General features: G+C 43.9%; 1 protein-coding gene across 3 annotated transcripts; it reads right to left on the minus strand.

The window, feature by feature from the left end:
* Positions 1-348: 348 nt before the first annotated feature.
* Positions 349-21,176, minus strand: ZKSCAN1 (zinc finger with KRAB and SCAN domains 1). 3 transcript variants are annotated; one of them, XM_060032384.2, is made up of 6 exons: positions 21,064-21,176; positions 12,647-13,164; positions 12,257-12,410; positions 10,132-10,223; positions 9,733-9,859; positions 349-7,445 (listed from the first exon to the last, which is right to left on the minus strand). In XM_060032384.2, exons 2-6 carry the CDS (start codon positions 13,070-13,072, stop codon positions 6,550-6,552), a joined length of 1,695 nt encoding a protein of 564 aa, XP_059888367.2. In that variant the 5' UTR covers positions 13,073-13,164; positions 21,064-21,176; the 3' UTR covers positions 349-6,549. The 3 variants fall into 3 exon arrangements, with proteins under 3 accessions (XP_059888367.2, XP_059888365.1, XP_069397525.1); XM_060032382.1 differs by having other exon boundaries at positions 21,057-21,168; XM_069541424.1 differs by lacking the exons at positions 9,733-9,859; positions 10,132-10,223.
* Positions 21,177-22,733: the final 1,557 nt, after the last annotated feature.

Genomic DNA, 22,733 nt, shown 5'->3' on the forward strand with positions numbered 1-22,733 from the left:
CATGTCGCGGCGCGGCTGGCCCCGTGAGCCACGGCCGCTGAGCCTGCGCGTCCAGGTGAGCCATGGCCGCTGAGGCTGCGCGTCCAGAGCCTGTGCTCCACAACGGGAGAGGCCACAACAGTGAGAGGCCCACGTACCTCAAAAAAAAAAAAGCAACTTTATTCCATGGTTTTTCATTGTTGCCAAGAAGCTACCTAAGCGCTTGTGAAATTACCTACAACATGTCATTTGGGTGAGGATTGTGTCAGTTCTAGTTTTTAACTTTGAAATTATACTTTTTTCTTTACCCAAAACACGCATTTTATGCAACCAAGGGCAACAAAAAACAAACATCACAACTACTGCCACCTAGAGATGATAATTTATTGTTTTACCATGATCCTGAAGAGAAACAACATAAAGAGAATATTTATTACAAATCCCCACAATTTCCTTCCCCCACCTCACTACTCTAAAATTTGTCAGACACCATCGGCCTCCTAAAATGGACCATTGACTATAAATGCATTACCAATTTATTTTGCTGCCATTTCTCATGACTGAAACTTTAGTGCTCAATCAAATGACTATTTTCAGTGGAGTTTCCTAGCTTTAAAAAAAACCCTCACTTTTCCTCTAAAATTCCATTATTTACTGAAAGAAGCCGTTTTAGAAATGTTAATGAGGATTTTAAATGAACAAATTCAATTTAAAAATCATTCACTGAACATCTACCAAGCATCTGGACGCTTCAAAGACCAGGGAACTGAAAAGGCCAGGTTTAACAGCAATAACTTAATTCTGCGGGTATACAAAGACAAGTCAGTTTCTGTCTAATTTATTCTAAACTAAGAAACTAGGAACTGACAAAACAGGAAAGGTTTGTTTTACCCAGTCTAGATAATAAACAAGACAATGCCTGAGTTAGCTCTCTATATAGATTTAGGGTTATCGTGTTGACCTGGGTGTAATAACCTCTATTTAACTAAAAGTTAATAAAAATATTTATGTTCATGTTAAAATAATTGCTGATTTTGCTTGCATATCCCGCCCCTTGCCCCTAAACTCATAGATTTTTAGAAAAAGATTTTCCTGTGTCGTCACAAACCTGCTTCCCCCTGCCCAGCCCTCTCACATAAGAACCCCTGCAACCAGCAGAAGCACCTCTAAATCTAATACGCTTTGTCCTCGCTCGGCGGACTAAAACCTTACTCTGTCAAGTGGCTGAAGTGGGGGTAGGGGGATGAGGAAGGCAGGCGAGCACTGGCCCCCAGCACACGCCCAGCAGTCTCTCTTCTCTCCCTTCACAGGCCTCCCTCACCACTCTTCTGCAGCTGGGAGTCTGGCCCCTACAACCCTCCCCCCGCATTCTCCTTCCTAGCAAACCTGACCTTGTCGGGAGACTAAACAATAGCGACTCGGGCAGCTGCCCGGTCCCTTCCCTGGACCAAAGGAACTTGAAACCTGCATCTGAAACTGGAATGAAATCCCAGTTTCAGCATCACCTTTCAATCCCTCACAGAACTTACTCTCTGTATCTTAATGCACTCAGCCTGGCTGCTTAATGAGTCCTTGCTGAAGGGAGAAAATTTAATTTTAAGACCAATTAACTTTGCTGATTACTATGTAATTTGAAGTGAGTCATGATTCTTTAGTAAATGGAGGTGAGAATCTCAACGATTAAAAGAAAAACAAAACAAAAAACCTGTTAAAATAACAGCAGACCATTGTTCAGAAGTCAACCTAATGCCCACTCTTTACCTTCCACTGTTTTAGGATAAGAGAAAAACATGAGGTTTGTGGTATCCACTGTTAAACAGAACCAGACAATATGAAACTAAGTTCTCATGTTAAGACATTCTGTATTATGAGATGTCCAAAACAGTTCCCAAACTTTTGTTTGACCTGCAGAATTGGAGATGGCTTACCTCCCTATAACTTCAAGTTTGTTTTACAAAGCTCTGAAAAGTAAAACAGATAATTTCATTTTTAGATATAATAAAAAATTAATTTGAATAGCAAAATAAGTAACTACTTTTCAATGTACAGTAGTGTGTCCATTCTAAAAATGAAACCTAAATGTTAGGGAAACTTTTCAAATAATACTTTTTATTATATTCTCCAGTAGTAGTTGAAATAAAAATCTACTCTAACTTCTAGGAAAAGATCTATTTATACCACTTAATTTCCTTTTCTCTGATTCTACGTTTCACTTTGCAATCTGCAGACCTTCATGTGGTTTCCCAGCTGGGGAACCACAGCCCCCTCATCAGTATTTGAGAAGCTGCGCAGAGTGGGACCCACAAACACATGGCTCCGCTGGTAAGTACTGCTGTCACTGTGTGACTACGTTTTAATACTGTTACTCCAATTCACACGATGACTCTTCCGTGAGGATGGTAGGATGAACCTGGTTAGCTAGCTTTAGATGAGGACGTCGAGACCCTGCAATAAAAGGTGATCAACTCTAGGATAAAAATTAGAAAAAAGTTCTTTCCTAGCTATGAATCGTCACAAGCCCCTCTCCTAATAATCACAGGCCAGGGGAAGTGAGTGGGAGCAAGGAGGGTACACAGGAGACAGCTGAGACAGGAATATTGCAAAATGCTTCTCGAGCCTTCCTGCAATCCCAGGGACTGGATGCCTGTGTGTCTGTTTTTCCAGGGAAGAGCCCATCCTGGTGTTTTCCTATCCCAAGTTTTCTATACACAGAAATTTAAGAGTTAGTGGAGGAAACAGGACTACGCTTCACACCATTGGGTCAAGGTAAGTGGCCCCACTGGCCCTCCCAGGACATGCCCTCTTCTTGATTGACGGGGGCAGACCTTCTTTCTCCCCCGACAAGCTCAGAGAACCCATTCTCCTTGCTTGAAATGGTGATCTGGCAGCTAAGCAGTCAACTTCCTGGTCAACTTCAGGAAGTTGCCGATGTTTCTAGAACTGTTCCATTTTACTGCCCTAGTCGCCTGTCTCTCCTAGCAATTTCACTCATCTCCTAAGCTCTTGACTTGATAAGCACCAAACTATGAAGGTTTTTTTCTCGTTTTCCCCTTCCTCAGTTCTGTGAACTGACTTTTTGTCTATGACCACATCAACTTCTTCACTACTCCAAAACTTTGCTCTTTTGGAGTGATGTGTTCTGTCAAATAGATTAAAATAAAAATACATTATCTGTTTACAGGGAATATACAGAATAACAACAGGGGCTGGAGGTACAAAACACAGACACTGACATTATGGTCATACAAAATATATAGAAGTACCCAACATTAACAATTTTTGTCAGAAGTTGTACATTTTGCTATTTCTTTAGCATTTCCCCACATTTTTTTTCTTCTTCTGTGGATCCCCTGGAGTTAAGATTGAGCTTCCTCTGCAGTGTTTCTGAAATTCAATACATGATTGGAACATACTGACGGAATTCATTTTCTGTCCAAAGCAATGAGTGCTACACATGAAAGTTTTCCTCACATATAATATTAATAATGTTTATTTACAGTGTGAGCTTTCTGATGCTAAGGGCTGAGATGTGATTAAAGGCTTTGCCATATTTATCACATTCAAGAGGTTCCTTCCTGGGATGACTTCTCCGATGCCAGGTAAGACAGAATTGTCTTAGGTATCAAACGTGTCAACCTCTCTCTGTACATATTTAGCACAGTTTCACTTTTATGCCTTTAATAAAATACTAAGTGCCTTTCATATCAAGATGCCTCATACGTCTGTAGTCTTAGGCTTTAGCCTTGCCTGCCAGGATGAAGTAGAAACAAATGCCCCACAACTTTAAGACTTTTACTTCTCTTCCTGGCAAGGTTAAGGTATATTTTTAAAAACCCCTCAAAAACTTCCACTGGGTCAACTAGCATGCTAACAGTTAACTAGAGTACTTAAAACTGTTAACGTACTTCAGCCAGTCGAGAACTTTCAAATGACTATCCTGAGCACTAATTTAGATGTCGTAAGCCTTTTGGGCCATGACTCTATTACACTTTGCACTGAAGAGCTGATAAATGAATGCAATGCAGATGGTTTTAATAAACAGTGGTAGCCGGTTTTCTTCAGAAAACTTGTCTTCAAATAGCTGCTTCAAGGAGTCCATCTGTTGAAGATCTGGAGCAACGCCCATGGCCATCCCACACTCAGTACGATGTTCCAGGAAATGGGAATTAAATGTGGGGCACAGGTTATAGTTAACTTCCATTAAAAAGAAATGATGGCTGAATCATGTCCGCATAAAAAAGCCAATGTGGGTGGACTTGACCAGTGTTCTTTCCCTCTTCACAACAGTCGGTGCTTCGATCGGTGTCTGGAGTTAAGCACCTCACTGCTTTCAGTTGCTTCCTGGCAGCAAAAGTCTTTGCTCAAAAGCATCAGCAGTTTTCTATGCGACCACCACTATGTCTCACTCTTTGAAGAAAATTCCTAAAAGCATTTCTTCTACCTTCCCTTACTATAAAAAGCTATTTAGGTGTGCTCTTCTGGAGTATCTCTCCTGTTTTTCTTAAATTGGATGGACAGAATACTCTGGTCACCAGCTGACTTCCTTAAAGTTCCCCCAGGCAACACTGATGCAACTGCTTAGGAGCTACTGGGAGGCTGGAAGTTGCTCCAAGTTATAGAGAGAGGCCAGAGAAAAAGTGCTGTTTGGCCCGGAGCTGAGGCCACAGCTGCCCCCACCTCCATGGTTCCCCGTGAAGTGACACTGTCTCACAGGCTTGGGTTGCTGGCTAGCAAACCAGTGACGAGTGACAGTTTTAGTTCTTGACGGAAAATCTCAAACTCTATGTGAGGGGTCTCCCATTATGGGGCTAGTCTTCAGGTGTGTTCTTAGTCTGTTTCTAAGTCCCTGCAGGGCTGTCTACAATCATTTGCACGCTCTCACGAGCAGTTATCTCTACCCAAGGCCCTGATGACTTCCTATGTGACCCACGCTGCTTGGGTCTCTTGTGTGTGCACCTGAAAATGGTCTGTCGCTGGCTTCCACGCAGAAGCTAATGCATCATTCTGCATAGATGATGGGAAAGATCGAAGTTTCATAACCTCACCTCAGTCTCTAGTGATGAGAAACACAAAAGACATTGTGCGGTATGACTACAATACGACAAGCCACATCTCAGCACGTTGGTGAGCTTCTCAGAGCAACGGACATTTAGTAATTGCCAGCTAACGATCTCAAATGTCTTTTAGAAGTTTCTGGAAGGTGTGGGAAAAAAAGTGCTCCCTCCAATGTTCCTTTTTCTGAAAAGCAACAGAAATCACATCTTTTGAACTTTAAAGTTACAAATGATTCAGAAAGTGCCCAAATCATCACGTTGTTCAGCAGCTGACTGAAGAAATTCTGGTTAAGATCTTTGCCATCTTTGCTTTAGTAAGTGTTCACATTGTTAAGATGACAGATGACAACAAAGTCGTTTGACATTTCATGGCATTTACTCTCTGATCCGTGTCTAGATAGTCTATGCTGGCAGCTGACCAGCACCCTTCGTTTATATTTAGGACAAAAATAGCATGCGACCCTAGAGCTTTAGCCATGCCTCGGGCTCACAAGCTGGGCCACGCTACCGTATTTCAGGTACTCGTGACTCACAGGCCTTGTCATGAATGTACAAATCCTGCTAGAAGTCAGGCCTAATGAGCACTTCTCATGTGGTCAGCACTGTGTCCAGGGCTGTCGGGGATATAAATATATCCCCCGACAAGAGAAGCATCTCTTTTGGGGAGTGATGAAAACTTTCACACACGGAACAACAAAAGATTCAAAGACAGTATACAATCAAGTGCTAACCTGTGGAGAAACGCAGTTAGGAGTACGATAGTGCTTTAGGGAATTCGGGGATTTCGCGAAGGGAGAGAAGTGTTTTGAATCACGGTTGCCATTTCAGTAAGATTTATCTCAGTCATGAGGAGGGAACCATCTACATCTGCAGCCGTCCTTTGGAACTGTAGACTGGTGCGCATGCCCTCTCTTTCAGGAAGAGATAGAAATCTTTGGTTTGATACTGACAGCGCAGTCCTAGATTTCTATAGCTTTGGTAGGCTACCAGCGACTGTACAGAACTTACCGTATATATACAACTAGTTTTGAGCAGCATGTGCCGATGTAGTTTTTGTTCAAACTGTCCCTCTTTTTTGAGAAATAAGGTTCAGCAAGACGTTGGCCAAGTAGGGCGTGTTTGCGGCAAGCAGGTTTTGAACCTCAGTGTCATTTTCACAGAGCCGATCTTAGTCTTTCAATTATGTACTGTGGCTGCGGAGAGTTCAAGAGCGCCTTAAAGGTCTCCTCATTACTGAAAAGCTTGACATTTTCCTGTGTGTGTGCTTCTATCCTGTGTGGAAATAGCATGTGGATTATCCATCCCTATGACTAGCATTTTCCTGCAGGGGCTGTGGAAGAATTACATGCCCACAGACTAGGCAAAGGCAGAACACTGCTGATGTACCTGTAAGGATCCATAAGTGTGATTTTTTTTTTTAACCTGCTGAGGCTTTTTTTCCCCCCTCCATGGGCACACATCTCTGAAATAATTTTAGAAACGAAAAGGGGAAATGGCTTATTGACAAATTCTCGCTTTACACACAGCTTTTCAGGAATGCTCCGAAAGCATCGAGGGAGGCAGGGCTGTACTCAGAGGCTCGCTCTCTGGTGTGGATTCTGTGATGCAGAGTGAGGGTCGAGCTCCGGGTGAAGGCCTTGCCGCACTTCGTGCACTTATAGGGCTTTTCTCGGGTGTGAATTCTCCGATGCAAAATAAGGTATGAGTTTCGGTTGAAAGCTTTTCCACATTCACTACATTCATAGGGCTTTTCCCCCGTGTGGATTCTCTGATGCTTAGTGAGGTCTGAGCTCTGGCTGAAGGCCTTCCCACACTCATTACATTCGTAGGGTTTCTCCCCAGAGTGGATCCGCTGATGCAGAATGAGATTTGAACTGTGACTGAAGGCTTTGCCACACTCGTTACATTCATGAGGCTTCTCTCCTGTGTGGATTCGCTGATGCAGGACAAGGTTTGAGTTAAGACTGAAGGCTTTCCCACACTCACTACATTCATAGGGCTTTTCTCCAGTGTGGATTATTTTATGGCGAATAAGGCTTGAACTCCTTGTGAAGCATTTACCACATTCATCACATCTGTGGGACTTCGCTCCTGTCGGAACTTCTTCAGGGGTGTTGAAGTTTGAGCTCAGACTGAAACTTCTCCCCAGTCCTTTACCCTTTTCCCTTGGACCTCGCTCTCCTGTGCTGGGGTTTTTTTTTTCCTTGACTGTAGCTGGCCCTGGATCTCTCTTTTCTTTTCCAGTTTTCTCCTCAGGGTTTCTCTGCTGCCTTTCTACTACTCTGCCCTGCTGGTCACGTTTTTCTCCAAAATCTTTCTGGAATTTTCCTGTGGTCTCCCCATGTGATGCTGAGTCTTCTGCAATTTCAGCCTTTGAGGTGGACTCCTCATTCTCATTCCTGTTTTCACAACCTGACACAATAAATAAAAAATACAAATAGCATCTTTTTCTTTTGAATATGTGGGTTACTCAAGTGACACTGTTTTCCAGGAAGCTTCTACCTGCCTGCAAAATGACCTCACAATATTAACTGGGGATAAAATAGTAGGAAAAAAAGGGAAAAAACCTAGGGACAACAGGGAGTAGAACTGGGAAATGAGAGGGCAGGCGAAGTGTGGAAAGGACAATGGAGGGAGCATGCAGAGAGGCCGGGAGTGAGCAGAGGGAACAGACCAGGCGAGGAAAGAAGGAAGGGGTGAGGAATTAAGGAACGTAAGAGGTCACAACTCATGGTTCTATAATTTGGTCACCCAGTAATTAATCTGAAAGAATAAACACACATTAAAAAAATCATAGTCCAGGGACTTCCCTGGTGGCCCAGTGGTTAAGACCCCGTGCTTCCAATGCAGGGGGGGCGGCTTCAATTCCTGGTTGGGGAACTAAGAGCCCACATGCTGTGAGGCTAAAAAAAAATTTTTTTTTAAAAATGATGTTCCAGTTCTAATTAAGAATTTATGAGTTAAAAAAAAGAGAGAACTGACAGGTCTTTCCTAGAAAATGATAAGTGGTATTACCAGAAAGAAAGGAATGCAATTAATTTAAAAAAAGCAAATACTCTGCCAATTCTGTGAGATTTTTATTGACAAGGTGATAGTTAACAGGCAAAACAAGGAGCGCTGAACCTGGCAGGTTACGCAGAACTTCAGACACAGAAACTAGTTTCTCTCCACCAGGGAGAGCAGCACAGAGCTGACAGTGCTCAAGCAACAGGGATGAGGGTGAAGAAGCTGGTTGGGGCATTAGTACATGTAACTGAAACCTGCACTGACAAACGACTGAGAACTACTGAGAACAAAGAGATTGAAAACAATTCCGGAGACAGCCCACAAAGGACGTAATATAAGACAAGATCTTACGAATGCAAAGCTGATCCTCTGATTTTAGCAATCTGCCTGTTAAAACATTGGAATATATTCTTATTGTGGACTGCTACATTCTGTGTGCCACCCTGTTTTTTAAGTATAGACTAAAAATTATTCAGTACAAAAACACTATTTTATATATGTTTACATTTGTCTAGGAAAAAAACTATCCCAAATCTATTCTTTATTTACTTGGCCTTAAGAAACCTTTCCACGTGAGTGTGCACTATCTCAACGCAATCACTGAAGGAGTTGAGTATCTAACCCCTGACTTGAGTGATGAAATCACCATAAATACTGACCTGATCATAAGGAAGAGGAAACTGGTCTACTTCTTTTGAATTCCAAGCCTAGGTCCTTGATGATCTGGATAGTTCCCCGGCTGTTCCCAATGTTTTGTTTTGCTTTGTTTTAAGTTAGCAAGGGGTGGGTACTACCCGGCTCACAAACAGAGATCAGTTTTTTGGCTTAATTTCCACCTCGTCCAAAGAGCAAGTACTAAGAAACAACAAACCCCAGTTACCTCTATGGTTCAAAACAAAACTTGAGGTTTCTGTATTAACATCCTTTCTTCATAACTTCCCTTCATTCACCCTACCACTGCCCTCCCCAGGCAGAAGTCTTAGGAAGTGGCCTTCCTATGACAGGACTGATCTGAGAGCTTCCTGCAGTACTATCTCCCAGGGGTTAAGACCTAATAGAGACAAATGGGACTGTCTGTCAACTGTGTCACCTTGTCTTATCTGGTTGATGCCTCTTAGAACTTCTTTGTTCTTACTACACTCAGGAGCCAGAGCTCTTCACAGAAGATCACCATTAGGTTTGGAATCTGGGAATCCTGACCAGGTGCAAGTTCATGGAATTATACAGAACTGTTGTGGAGCAGCGCTCACAGGAAGCAAGACTGAAAGCCCATGGCAGGATGCAGTGTAGGTTCAGGAACATGGTCCCAGGTTAGGATTAGATTGATGATCAATTCTCACCTGGCCCTCTATAATAGGAAATACAGACACTCCCCTGACAAAAGCACTTAGTTGTATCCACAGGGAATGAAGCAGAATCCTCAATGGTGACAGAGTAGTTGAAGAGGTGGGGATTCAGAACATAAAATTATTTCTGCTTTCAAACAGCAAAAAATACCTAGAGGTAAAAAATCCACCTGGAATCAGGAAGTCCCAGTACCAGGCTTTTGGGATTAAAGAAACTCAAATTGTTCTCCTTCTCTATCTGGTCTGAAGAAACGGGCTCAGTAGTCTCTACCACACCACAGATCCCAGAACTAACAGAAAAAGAGGCAATACAATCTTATCAGACAATAATCCTGCAGCCATCTTACCCTGGGAAATCACGTTCCCATAATTCTCCTGCCTGGTGTCCCTATTCAGATTCCTCCGAGCCAGGTTCTGACATCCCCATTCCTCCAGGATGAGGGACACGGCCATGTCCTCGATCTTCACCATTGCCTGAAATAACACGAGATCCCCACACTCAGTTCTCCCAAAGTCCAGGGACAGTCCCACTGCCCGAACCTGGAGTCAGGGACGGAGGTGACTGCAAACCTACAGGATGCTGGGAAAGAAAAGGTGACCACGCCAGGCTCTAGTGGACAGGTGGGAGTGGAGCTACTCTGTGGGCAGGGACGTCAAGAGCCAGTGTCCTGGTGAAGACCGCTGAAAGAGCTCCAGGAAGAGGCAGATGCAAGGGACTCAGGAGGGCAGAGGGGCCCACAGCTCACCTGGGAATCTGCCGAGAACAGTGCAGATGCCATCGCCTGGTCTCTGGGACCCCCCTCATGATGAGGGGCAGGAACGTGGGTGGCAGGGAGAGCTGAGGGAGGAGAAAGGAGCTGTGAGTGAAGCCAGCTCTGCTCTGGGCCTCCCTTCAAAGAAGGGCCCAGGGGCACCCTCTTTCCTGTACCAGCATGCCCAATGTTCAGTGTTTAACTACAGAACTGAGAACTACAGAGAATGGAAGAAAGAAAAGGCATGATCTGTGTCTTCCCAAGATCTCTGTTCTTAAGCAGGAGTAACAAGGAGTCATAAAAGGGCCCTTAAAATCACCTGGTCCAACTCCTTCATTTTAAAGAAGGGGAAACCGAGGCCCCGATAGGGTAAACAACTTGCGTAACATCATCCTGTTAAGAGGGCAAAGCCAGAACTATAACCCGGGTTCCTACTCTCAGCCACAAAAGTAGGTAACACTCAGCCCACATTCAAGTCTGGCTCATAATTTAATTTTCTCCAGTCCAACAAACAGTATACCAGGACTTCAGAATCCCATTCAGTTGTGGAAAATGCAACAGTTTTAAAAATCTTTAGTAGTAATATCTTGAAACACAGAGAAGGAAGGGGCTCTTCTTACTTCTGGGTAAGTTTCAGCCATTTTTTGTCCCTCTACTTTTCTCCCTCACTTAGCCACAGTTTTTGGATAAAACATACACATGGTTCGAATGTCAATGAGACATTTACAAATGTATAAGGGTCTGGGTTGACACTCATCTAATAAAAGACGTCTACAATATAGGGTCACATTAACTGCGACGTGCAAGAAAAACTGGAAAAATTTTAAGCGGCAAAATCAAAGTCCTCCCGTGCCAAGTAATGTTAGATTTGAAAATGTTACTGGTGAACAGATGATGTTACTGTGCTGCAAAGATACTAGAAAAACTAATTTGAAACGGAATTAGTAAATCTTGTAACTATTTCAGAATATACAGCAATAATATAAGCTAAAGCAAAATGTAGAAAAAGATCAAGTACCTAGCACTTTAACCCGCTGAGAGTTAGGAAACGCTCTGGAAGATGAGCAGCACAAAGAGAAACTGAGAATAAGTGCATATGCCTCAATTCCTTCAAGAACTATTTACAACGTAACAACTGTATGTTCCAGGGTCTGGAAAGCTGTTACTCTGGTAACCTGAATCAGCCCTAATCTGGCACTTAAAACCACGAAGATCCTCCTCCGTTTCCTCACTTCACCTGGTGGAGTGTGGAGAGAGCTCACAAACCCTACGAGGACCTAACGGGACTGGGTGGACAGTGGTGGATAAACATCACAGCGAACTGGTTGGCTCACAAGGCTTTCTCCAGCTTACGAGCGCTGGCTATCCTGCAGAATGCACGGAAGACAATACTTCCTTAAGCTCTAATATTCCTATCCTGAATGTCATCATAAATAAACACACTGGTTAAGGACTGTGCCTTTGTCAACTCTTGCTGAACAACCATACTTTTAGCATGTTATTTTTTTTTCTTTTACTGATATTCTAGGTATCAATTTTGATTTTAAAACTGGTTAAAAATATTGTTAATATTTCCCTCAAAGGAAAAAAAATTCAACTGATTTTTATTTATATGACCCTGAAGTGATTTTTTTTTGCCTCATTTTCCTCAACCAAAAACAAAATATTTTTTCCATCCTTTTCCCATTCTTTGGAATTTTTGAAAGTAACCTAGAAATAGAGTGATGTTACACAGTATTTTATACATTTTAAATAAAATGAATTGATAAATGATCCTTTTAAAGATAATTTATGACATACTAGGGTGTTGGCTATATTTCATCTCTTCCTAGGACTTTCCTGTAAAAAAAAAAAAAAACCTGCTAGACATCCAGAATACTAACAATTCAACAAATAATATAATGTCCACCCAAGTTCATTATGCACATTTCACTTACCTCCTTGGTAACATTATTTAACTCCTGAAATTGGCCTGTAAGTTATATTTCCTCTGATGTTTAGTAATAACGACAATAGAAATAAACATGTTTCTCTATTACAGGCATTTAGCAACACAGAGAGGGCACTCCCATCCTGAATAGTTTGCTTCTTTCCCCCCATGTGAAACCTTGCTTCTTACCCCGTGGCTGTAAGAGGCGGGGTTTCCGAGATGAATGCTTGAAATGGGACTGGGTGGCCTCATGAGGAAGGTCAAAGCTCGAGGACTCCTGTACTGGATCCAGAGGCACCATCCCCCTTGCGAGCATCTCAGGTCCATGAACTTGACCTGGGACCTGAGGACAAACAGGGTGGGCTTGTGGGTAAATCACTTTTTAAACAGGAATTTAAACAAGTGAAAAAAGACACTAAATATACCAGTATATTAAAATATACTTTTTAATATCCAAGCAGAAGAGGATCAAAGCACCACAAGGACTATTAATACGAACTTTAAGTCAGTAACTTTCTCTCTGCTTCAGTCTCAAAGTCCACGTGCTGCTCACACATGACAGGTTTCCCCTCTTCTTACCTGCTGTCCTGATAAATCCAGCTCCAGATCTTCCAGAAGGGTCACAGCCTCCTCTCCACTATCGGGACGGTATTCCTGCAGCCAGACTTGGAGCTCCTTGGGCAGAATGGAAAGGAACTGCTCCAGCACCAGCAGCTCCAGGATCTGCTCCTTGGTGTTTATCTCTGGCCGCAGCCACTGGTGACAAAGTTCCTTCAGTCGACTCAGGGCCTCTCGAGGCCCAAAAGTGTTCTGGTAACAGAAGTGCCTGAACCGCTGGCGGAAGATCTCCGGGTCGGGAGGAGGAGACTCCTGCAGACTGGCGTCCTGCCCCCACACGTGCTCTTCCTCATCCTCCTCTTCGACCTTCACTATCACGATGCCGTCCTTCTCCTGGGCAGCGTGGGGGGACAGACCGGTGGCTTCCCTTGACTCAGCAGTCATCATTCAGGCTCAGGGACCTGACTTGATCCAAACAGGGTCTGTGCTCTCCTTTCTGTCCTGGGAAATGTTTTCTGATATCTGTTTCTGTACTATTCCTGGAGGAGTAAAAAAAAAAATAAAAAAAAAAAAGTTATTGGTACCTTTATGAAAAGTGACCTGTGCTGTTAATATTTCATACAAGGCTACACCTCAAGGCATTAAAAATGCCTCTGGGGGCTTCCCTGATGGTGCAGTGGTTAAGAATCCGCCTGCCAACACAGGGGACATGGGTTCAAGCCCTGGTCTGGGAAGATCCCACGTGCCGTGGAGCAAATAAGCCCGTGCGCCATAACTACTGAGCCCGTGAGCTACAACTACTGAGCCCGTGTGCAACAACTGCTGAAGCCCGCGTACCTAAGAGCCTGTGATCCACAACAAGAGAAGCCACCGTGATGAGAAGCCCGCGCACAGCAACAAAGAGTAGCCCCCGCTCGCCGCAACTAGAGAAAGCCTGCGCACAGCAATAAAGATCCGACACAGCCAAAAAATAAATTAATTAATTAATTTTTAAAAATGCCTCTGAATAGCAAAGGGGGAAAAAAAAGCCTCCAGAGCCACACTGTTTTCCCTGTCACTCTAGATATTAAGGTTTGCAAACAAACTTCCAACTGGCAAATTCCCCCCTCAGGGTGTTTGCCTGAGCACCGTCCCTCCAGGAGGAGGGCAGGCTATGACATCATGTATTTACATGCTAAGCCCAGTGAGAGCGGAATGTTAGTGGGGTGCCAGGCACCCGCTTCAGCAGCACGCTAGCCATCTTACCCCCTCCCACAACACGCTTGGAGCACCATCTCACAGATGACATGACTGCGGCTCGGACGACTCAAGTGATTTGCTCAGGAGCAGGAGGCTACCTACCTAGCAGTCAACACTCAAGCCAAACGTGAAGGCCAGGACTTACTAACCCACCATCTAGCTATTTCTATTATTTTTATAGGTGCCTTGGTCAGTACGAGATAATCCACTTTGGACAGAGAAAGAAAATATCAAAATGTCTATTTATATTTTAAAAGTGAGAAAAAATAAACCATATTTAATGTACAAATGGACACTACCAAACTCACTTGGTCTAAATGCTGAACTGCCACATGTCACACATGAGACAAGTGTGTGGGGGGGTGTGAGCAAAATGGGTCAAATGACACAAACTTCGAGTTATAAATTAAGTTAAGTCCTGGGGATGTAATGTACAGCATGGTGACTACAGTTAATAATAATACTGTACTGCATATTTGAAAGCTGCTGAGAGTAGTTCTTAAAAATTCTCATCAAAAGAAAATAAAATGTAGGGGACTTTCCTGGGGGCAAAGTGGTTAAGAATCCGCCTGCCAATGCAGGGGACACAGGTTCAAGCCCTGGTCTGGGAAGATCCCACGTGCCTTGGAGCAACTAAGCCCGTGCGCCACAAATACTGAGCCTGCGCTCTAGAGCCCGTGAGCCACAAATACTGAGCCTGTGTGCCACAACTACCGCAGCCTGTGCTCCTAGAGCCCGTGCTCCACAACAAGAGAAGCCACCGCAATGAGAAGTCTGTGCACCACACCGAAGAGTAGCCCCCGCTCGCTGTAACTAGAGGAAGCCTGTGTGCAGCAATGAAGACCCAACACAGCCAAAAATAAATAATAAAATAAAAAGAAAAATGAAAAAAAGAAAATGTAACTATGGTGACAGATGTTAACCAGACTTACTGTGGTGATCACTTTGGAATATACACAAATATTGAATCGTTATGTTGTACACCTGAAACCAATATAATGTTACATATCAATTACATCTCAAAAAAAAAAACAGACAAGCAGCTTTAAAGATTCTTTCAGAGAAACTACAATTAGGGAAATACTAACGATGTAAATACACACAAACAAGAAAACTGCACAGCAATTTTTTTTTTTTTTTTTTGCGGTACGCGGGCCTCTCACTGTTGTGGCCTCTCCCGTTGCGGAGCACAGGCTCCGGACGCGCAGGCTCAGCGGCCATGGCTCACGGGCCCAGCCGCTCCGTGGCATGTGGGGTCTTCCCGGAACGGGGAACGAACCCGTGTCCCCTGCATCGACAGGCGGATTCTCAACCACTGCACCACCAGGGAAGCCCTGCACAGCAATTTTTAACTCAGCCAGGTCAGAAGGTAAAAACAAATGTGGAACTAAATCAAACTTAAGAAGTCAACCGATAAGTGAGAAAGTAGCTGAATTTCAAGAACAAAAATTTAACATGGTTGGTGGATAGGCTCAATCATGAGTTGATGAGCAGAGGCAACAATGTGTCACTTCCATCTGAACTGACAAATCTTTGTGAAGCATCTTTTTTCCCCCACCTCTACGGCCATCAAAATTAAGCATCAAATTCAACTTTTAGAGACAGAGCATCCAATTGTTCTATAACAAAGAGATAAGCCAAGAGTTTTAAACTAGCAAAGTATTTTTAATTACATGGCTCTCACTGAAAAATTATTAGTAATTTTGATGGAAAAAGGATCATGTACGTTGAAAGCACAAATTTTTTTCTAGAATAGCACAACTTAATGTATTTTTTTAATTATACAAAACACTGGTACATGTATATAATTTTTCTAAATAGTTTTTACTGACAGGGACGTGTGACCAGAAAAGTTTGGAGATGACTGTTCTAATCGCAAAGAATATGATTTTAATCTGAGATTTATCACAGGATTAGTTTTTTTTCCTCTTTCTTTGGTCCTTAATGAAAACCAGAAATCCTTATTAAAATAGCAGTCTATAATAACAATAAAGAATATTACATTCAAAAAGGCTTACTACATAAATGTAAAAACATTGTGGGAATTAAGTCATTTCTCCAATGATTTTAAACTGGTAAAAGTCCTGTTGCAAACCATCTTCTAGCCCTTCCCATCCACTCCTTCAGACCTGTTTTGCACTCCACCCACCTTGCTGCAGGAAATATATTTTGTTTTTTAACTTCAGACCAGCTTTATCTGGAAAGTCCTTACAGTTACGAGTATTCAATTTCCTAACCATTTCTGCAATCTACAGTATGCAAAGTGTCCTGCTAGACTGATAGGAATAAAAAGATGAGAAGCACCATTCCTATTTTTACACAAATAATTACAGTACAAAGCAGATGTGCCAACAGTTCTAAGGAGGTTACAACCTGAGTGCTGGAGAAGCCCTGAGGAGTGACTGACAGCTACAAGGCAGCTTCCAGGAAACAGCCCCCCTGGAGCTGGGACCCAGAGAGGAAGAGGCAGCGAGTAGGGAGTCCAAGAGATCACTCCTTTGGCTAGCTTTCTCCCAGCTGGAGGCTGAATAATTCCTGTAAGGCTTAGTCTCTTTATTTCATTCTGAAAAGTGAAAAGCAAGACTATCTTTTCCAGCTATGCCTCCCAGAACTGTCTTCCACCACCCTAATCCAGGCTCCACATCTCCTGCCGAGACTAGGGCCTTAGCTCCATACATTTTCTCTAGCGTCCATTTCTCCCCTTTCTAATACGAACAACATACCAAGGTCAACTTAGTATTGCCAAAGTATGCTTCTAGGCATTCCCTCCTTCCCCTCAGTTACTGTCAATGAATCCCTGACATCTACCGATTAGTGTTCAAACAACACACCCCACTCGACCTTTCCACCACCATTACTTTCCTTAGTAGTGATCCCCTATGTTTTAGCCTACTGGGCCCATTAATGTTCCCCAAGCATAGGGTGTGACTTTGCATCTTCACCCCTTTGCTGGGACCAATCTCCCACCTTTATCCACCTCTACTGGCCAAATTTTCACTCACCCTTCAAGATGTACACTGTCTCCTGACATTCTGAATTAAATAAGATATCTTCCTCCTTTGAACACCCTTGGTACTTTCTCTGTTCCTATCTTAGGCACTTCTACTCTCCTTGTATTATCATTATTTGAGCTGCAGTTCCTATCTCCACCTCCCAGCTAAACCCCTCAAGAACAAGGACTTTTGTTTATTTATCTTCTAGGGAACTGGGGAGACTGTTGAACAGCACAGAAAAAATAAGAACAACTCAGCGGCTTCCGTGGTGGTCTAGTGGTTAAGACTCCATGCTGCCAATGCAGGGGGCCCGGGTTCAATTCCTGGTCAGGGAACTAGATCCCACATGCCGCAACTAAGACCCAGCTCAGACAAATAAATAAATAAATATTTAAAAAAAAAAAAAAAAGGAAAAGGAAAAGAAAAAAGAACAACTCAAGCCATTACAGCGCCCCCTGCCGTCTTATTGCCTTTAGTGGCAATTAGTGATCAGACAGCCCAGGAACATCTATCTCATCACTCAGGCGCAGAATCTCACCTTCCTTGACTCCTCTCTCCTTACATGCATTCAGTCCCCAGGCACCAGGGAGAAGTATTTCTTTGTTCATACTTATTTTTCTGTCTAGCTCCATGGAGGCCAGCTTCCTCTCTTTGGTGCCCTGCCGTCATCTCCCCACAGTTCACCTCCCACCTTGCTCTCAGATCTTCTTCATAAAACTCTAGAGCCTTGTAGTCAATACTCCCCAGCACCTGGTCCCAGTTTCCCCATCAAGCTTCATTTCCCATGAATTTCTCTCCCTCCCCTGCCATGAACCTTTTCCATCCAGCAAAATGAGTCTACTCAGTACTTCCTAAATATGTCTTGTATTTTGAACACCATCCTTTTCTCCCACGATAATGCCTGGGATTTCACTCCCAGTCTTCTCTGACTTTTCAAATCCTACTTATCCTTCAGAGCTAAGCTAAAATGCAACTTGCCCCTCATCTGTTCAAGAGGCCTCTCTCTAGTAGGCATTATAGGAAGAACCAATGTTAACTGAGTGCTTTCTATGTACCAGGCATTTCACACAACACCCTCAGGAGATAGGTACCATTGTTGTCTCACTGTATAATGACAAAACTAAGGTTTACAGATGTTAAATAACATACCCAAGGTCACAGAGCAATTGAATGGCAGAGCGAGGATTTGAGATTAGGTCTGTGGGACCCCTCAGCTCAAGCTCCAACCATCATACCAAACTCATTCTGTCCCAACGTGTGGGGTAAGGAAGGGCTTCTGTGGACACACGGATTCTTTTGAAGAGGAAGGCCTACAAAGGATGACCACTCAGGAATGGGCCTCACCTGCCATCCAGTTTTCACTGGAGAGCTGCATGACTAAGGAGACACAGCAGGAGATGCAAGTGGGAATCATCTAAACTCTAACCAGGTGGGACCTTCAAAAGAGACAACTGAGCAGAGCTAGTGTGGCATCTAGTCTGGTGTCAGAAATCTCATTTATGAAAATTCTGTTCCATCTTAGGCATTTAAGGAGACTAAAGGAAAGGAATCTTAATTTGTGCCCACATCTTAGCCAGTTTTGAAGAGTAGGATGCTCCTTGGGTCAGTGGGACTCAACAGGATGGGATTCTGAGGAGGAAGTGAGACCTAAAGGGACAGAGATGAGGGCACGGCCACAGTCCCTCTTCCCCCAATTTTGACAGGTACCCTCCCCCCCCAACATTTCTCTGCTCCTACTTTGGGCAGGAGAAAAGTCACAACAGCGGCGGAAGGGCTGGGTTTTATTTTAGGTTTCAGAGGATCTGCGCACACAATCTTTTCTCCTCTCTCTAAACTCTATGCCCTAATGGTCTCCACCAAGCATTTGCTATTCAAGTTCTTTCTTGGTAATCTAATTTTTCATGCCGTCTTCTTCGACTAGACTATTGTTAAGAGTATGCGTCTTTGTACCTCTTAGACCTACACTTAGTATGACCTCTTTGCAAGCACTAGTTTTTAAAAAATACTTGACTGAATGTTACTATTTTTGGCGCATTCACATAGCATTCAAAGTTGCCCTCAAATTACAGGCGTGGAAGAGTTTCACTAAGCTGCATCACCACTTACCAGCTGATTTTAGGTTTAGTTACTCTAAGTACAGATGTTTCTTCTCTGGGTTAAAAAACAGTATTTGTCTCACAGAGCTGCTGTGAGGATTACAGGAGTTAACATATATGAAGCACTTCAAACAGTCTCTGGCATTTAGTAGGCACTAGAGAAGTGTTTTAAATTTTTTCAATAAACTTAAGAGATGTAACTATACTTTCCAATTTTCAGCCTGCTTAAAAGATTAAGCAACAGGAGAAATCCTGTAATAGTGAAAGTAGCACAGGGTGGAACACCTTAATTCTAGTCTCCCATGAATAAGAGTGAGTCCCTCCCTGGGTGAGTTATTTAACCTCTCTGACATCCAGTATCCTTATCTGTCAAATTGGGGCGGGGTGGGGGAGGGAACAGAGGAGGAGAAAACTACCTCTGGGGTCCCTTTGAGCTGAAAACCATTCTGACACACTATCCGATTTAGATAAGATTACCCCCAGTACCTGGTTCTCCCCGAAGGTAAATACGAAAGATTTTCTTACAAAAAAGGCTTGGAGTTACAAGCTCAGTTTATTCCAAAGGCTATTTTCTAAACAGGCCAGTATCTTTTCCAGGGCATAGTCTTCAAAGTTTAAACTGCCTCCCACCCATTTCTGAACAGAGCTCTAAGATGTTTTAAAACATGAAAAAGCTACCTTTAAAAGACAACTAGCTACCCAAAGAATACTGATACTCAGAATGAAAAGGTAACATTTAACATAACACTCATCTGTATTTAGATACAATATAAAGTTAGGAAAAATTTAAATGCTTAGATCAAGTAGGGAATCAGCAAAAGACTATGATATTAAGTAGCTAGCTTCCCTGTTTGTATTTTAAGATTGGTGAAGACTGCCTGAAATAATGAACAAGCATCGTGCATAGTAATTCAGAGACAATACAAACTTGGAGAAACATTCTGGGGCAAATGATCATTATGGTTCCCTGAGTAATAAAGCTATTTCTCCACACGTGGCTGGCAAATACAGTAACAGGGCTTTGTTGACTGGTTACAATGAATCCTCCACAATTCAATTCGACAACTATTTACTGACCACCTCCAATCCGCCTAGCAATAGTCTGTACAATAAATGCTTTCTTTGGTCCCAGGCCATGTAACAGCTGCTCTCTATGATGAAAGTATCTTATTGAGTACTGGAGGCACTGCAAGAAACGGAGGGCAGGGGGTCAGTGTCAGGCTGAACTATAGCTGAATTTTTCAATTACATTGACCAAATTATCTCAAAGTTGGAAGGGCCTTTGGAGAAAACCTCGTTAATTTGATTGATGACAAAACTGAGTTGGCGGAAGTGTCTTATCTTATCCAAGGTCACTCAGTTAATCAGTCTCCTAACGGCCCCGCGCAATTTCCACAAATTCCTTTCACTCTTCACCCCTTCCAAGTCAGGCAGAATAACTACTACCCAGAAGTGGAAAATCCACCTCATCTACCGGACAGCTCGTTTTCAAAAGCCTTCGAAACAGTCCATAAAGCTGAAAGAGAGTGGGATGTACATATAACCTCTACCAGACCCGAATCATTTCTTTACCCACTCTGACTAGGTTTCAAAAGCTCTTTAATCACCGCTCGGGGGTGGGGGTGGGGTGCGGAGAAGCAGGTGATCTGGAAACACGTATGCGGCACCTTGAAACGTGTCCATTTCTCTCAGCCTTCCGCATTTTTCACCTCGAGGTCCTGCAAGGACCCCGAAAAAAAAAATCTCTCACTGGAATCAAAGCAAATGGCGACGAAAGCAGAGCAGAACATTCAGACAGGGGTCGGTTCGCTCGCGACCCGGTTCTCAGAAACGTCAAGCGACGATGACGACACTGCAGGAGAGGGGCCCGGAAGGGGCCCGCAGACGGCCTCCCAGGACCCCCGGCCAAGGACCGTCGACCCCTCCCCGCCTGGGCCCGCGGTGGGGAGGGGGCGGCCTGGCCTGGGGCGGGGACGCTGGCACGGACTCGCTTCACGCTGCGCCCCGGCCGCCCGGAGGGGACCCCGGGGCCTCAGTTGCAGAGCCCACCCCCACGCACACACCCCTGCGGCCCCGCCCACCCCCCCCAGAGGCCGGCCCCACCTCTCACCGTGAGCCCCGGGAGCGGCCTAGGGGCGCTGGGCGAGCAAGGGGAGCTGACTCTGGGGCTCAGGCCGGCCGAAGGGCGCCGCGCACGGATCTAGGCCCTCTTGACGCCTCGACACAGACACAATGAGTCACAAAGGCCGGAAGTGTGTCAGCACCTCGTCTTCCGGGACTGCGCCGCGCTTCCGGGTCCTCTCTAGGAGCGCGGGAGGTTTTGGAATCTCGGTTCCCGAACGCTGGACCAGTCCCGTGCCCTGCCGTGGTCCCATCTCCCGCTTTGGGGTCTCCGCCCTCAGCCTGTGCGCCCCGTGTGAAGGCTGGGAACGAAGGAGAAGGGATTCAGGCCTTTCGAGATACAAACAGACTGTCCAGTTCTGACACCAGTCCATCTGATAATTCGATTTCTCCTTTTTCATCTCTGGCAGTCCTTGTAGTAATTATAGTTATTACCAAGCAATAATAATACTTAATAATTGTATGTCTGTGGCAGAGGAGTTGAAAGAAGGGTGTACACAGAGGAAGGTCAAAGTGAAGCCAGCGGTGGCTGGTTTCACAAAACTGCCGTGGTAGTTTCTCTCGGGCCCTGAAGATGTCTGACAATTGAGTGGGTGGTATTTTTAAATACTTGGCGTGTGGATGAAGGACGTCTTTCTACAACCAAGTTAGTTACAGGTTCTATGTTCTGCTCATGTGAGATATGCTATTATAGCGATTTGAAAGAAGTTTTCAGAATAATAACAGACACTTATGCCTTCAAGGTGCTTTCACAACCTACAACAATTATGGCCTTCACCTGGCAAGATAAAGCAGAAATAATACTCTGCCTGCTGAACAAGGGTGACCACAGGCTTTAATGATTGTGACTTTGCTGTATATTCCAAGGCAAGTTTGGGGGAGAGACTGAACTTAATAGCTTGGTTGCATGACTCCTATTGCTTGGAAGAGATTACTTTTTAAAAAATATTTGAGAACTAAAAGGCAATTACAGTATCATTAAATGAAAATTGCAAAATGGAGAAAAATAATCAGCTGTAATCCCTCCATCGTAACCCAACTATGATGGTTTTAATGTATCCCTTTCCTATCTGTTTTCATATGTATATGTTTTTATTATTTTAAACATGGTTCAAAACTATGATTGTATTGGATATGTGGCTGGTGTACTTGAAGCACTTGCCACATTCATATTGTGTGGCCACTTTTTGGACCACAGCTGATGGGAACAGTTTTGGGCACTTGATGGAAGCACAGCTTATATGCTGAGGTGGTCTGGTCTGAGAGCTCTGATGAATGGGACAGTAGGGAACTAAAGCAACTAGATCTCCTTTCTTGGGGAGTTCAAATGTGAGACACACAGAAAACTGGGGCCAAGCAGAAATCAGTCAGCAGAAGGCATTAGGTGACAGAAGCCACAAAGCCGTGAGTGTCATGGGTAAGCAGTGGTTTCAGTAGAGAAAACTCAACTGAGCTATAGAAACAAAGACCAAGAGGGTCTGATGCACCACATGGCAGGGCTCACAGAAGGGAGCCCAGCCACCTAGTGCTGAGAACCCACAGCATAAGGAGGTGACAGCCTGAATAACTCTCAGGTCCCAAAGTTTTATTCTCTGCACCACTTGACTTTGCTGCAGATGCTCTTGTATCCTGTCTCCCTACTTCCCCGTGTGTCCGTGT

This window comes from Delphinus delphis, chromosome 15 (genome assembly GCF_949987515.2).
Source record: "Delphinus delphis chromosome 15, mDelDel1.2, whole genome shotgun sequence".
Taxonomy (NCBI): Eukaryota; Metazoa; Chordata; class Mammalia; order Artiodactyla; family Delphinidae; genus Delphinus; species Delphinus delphis.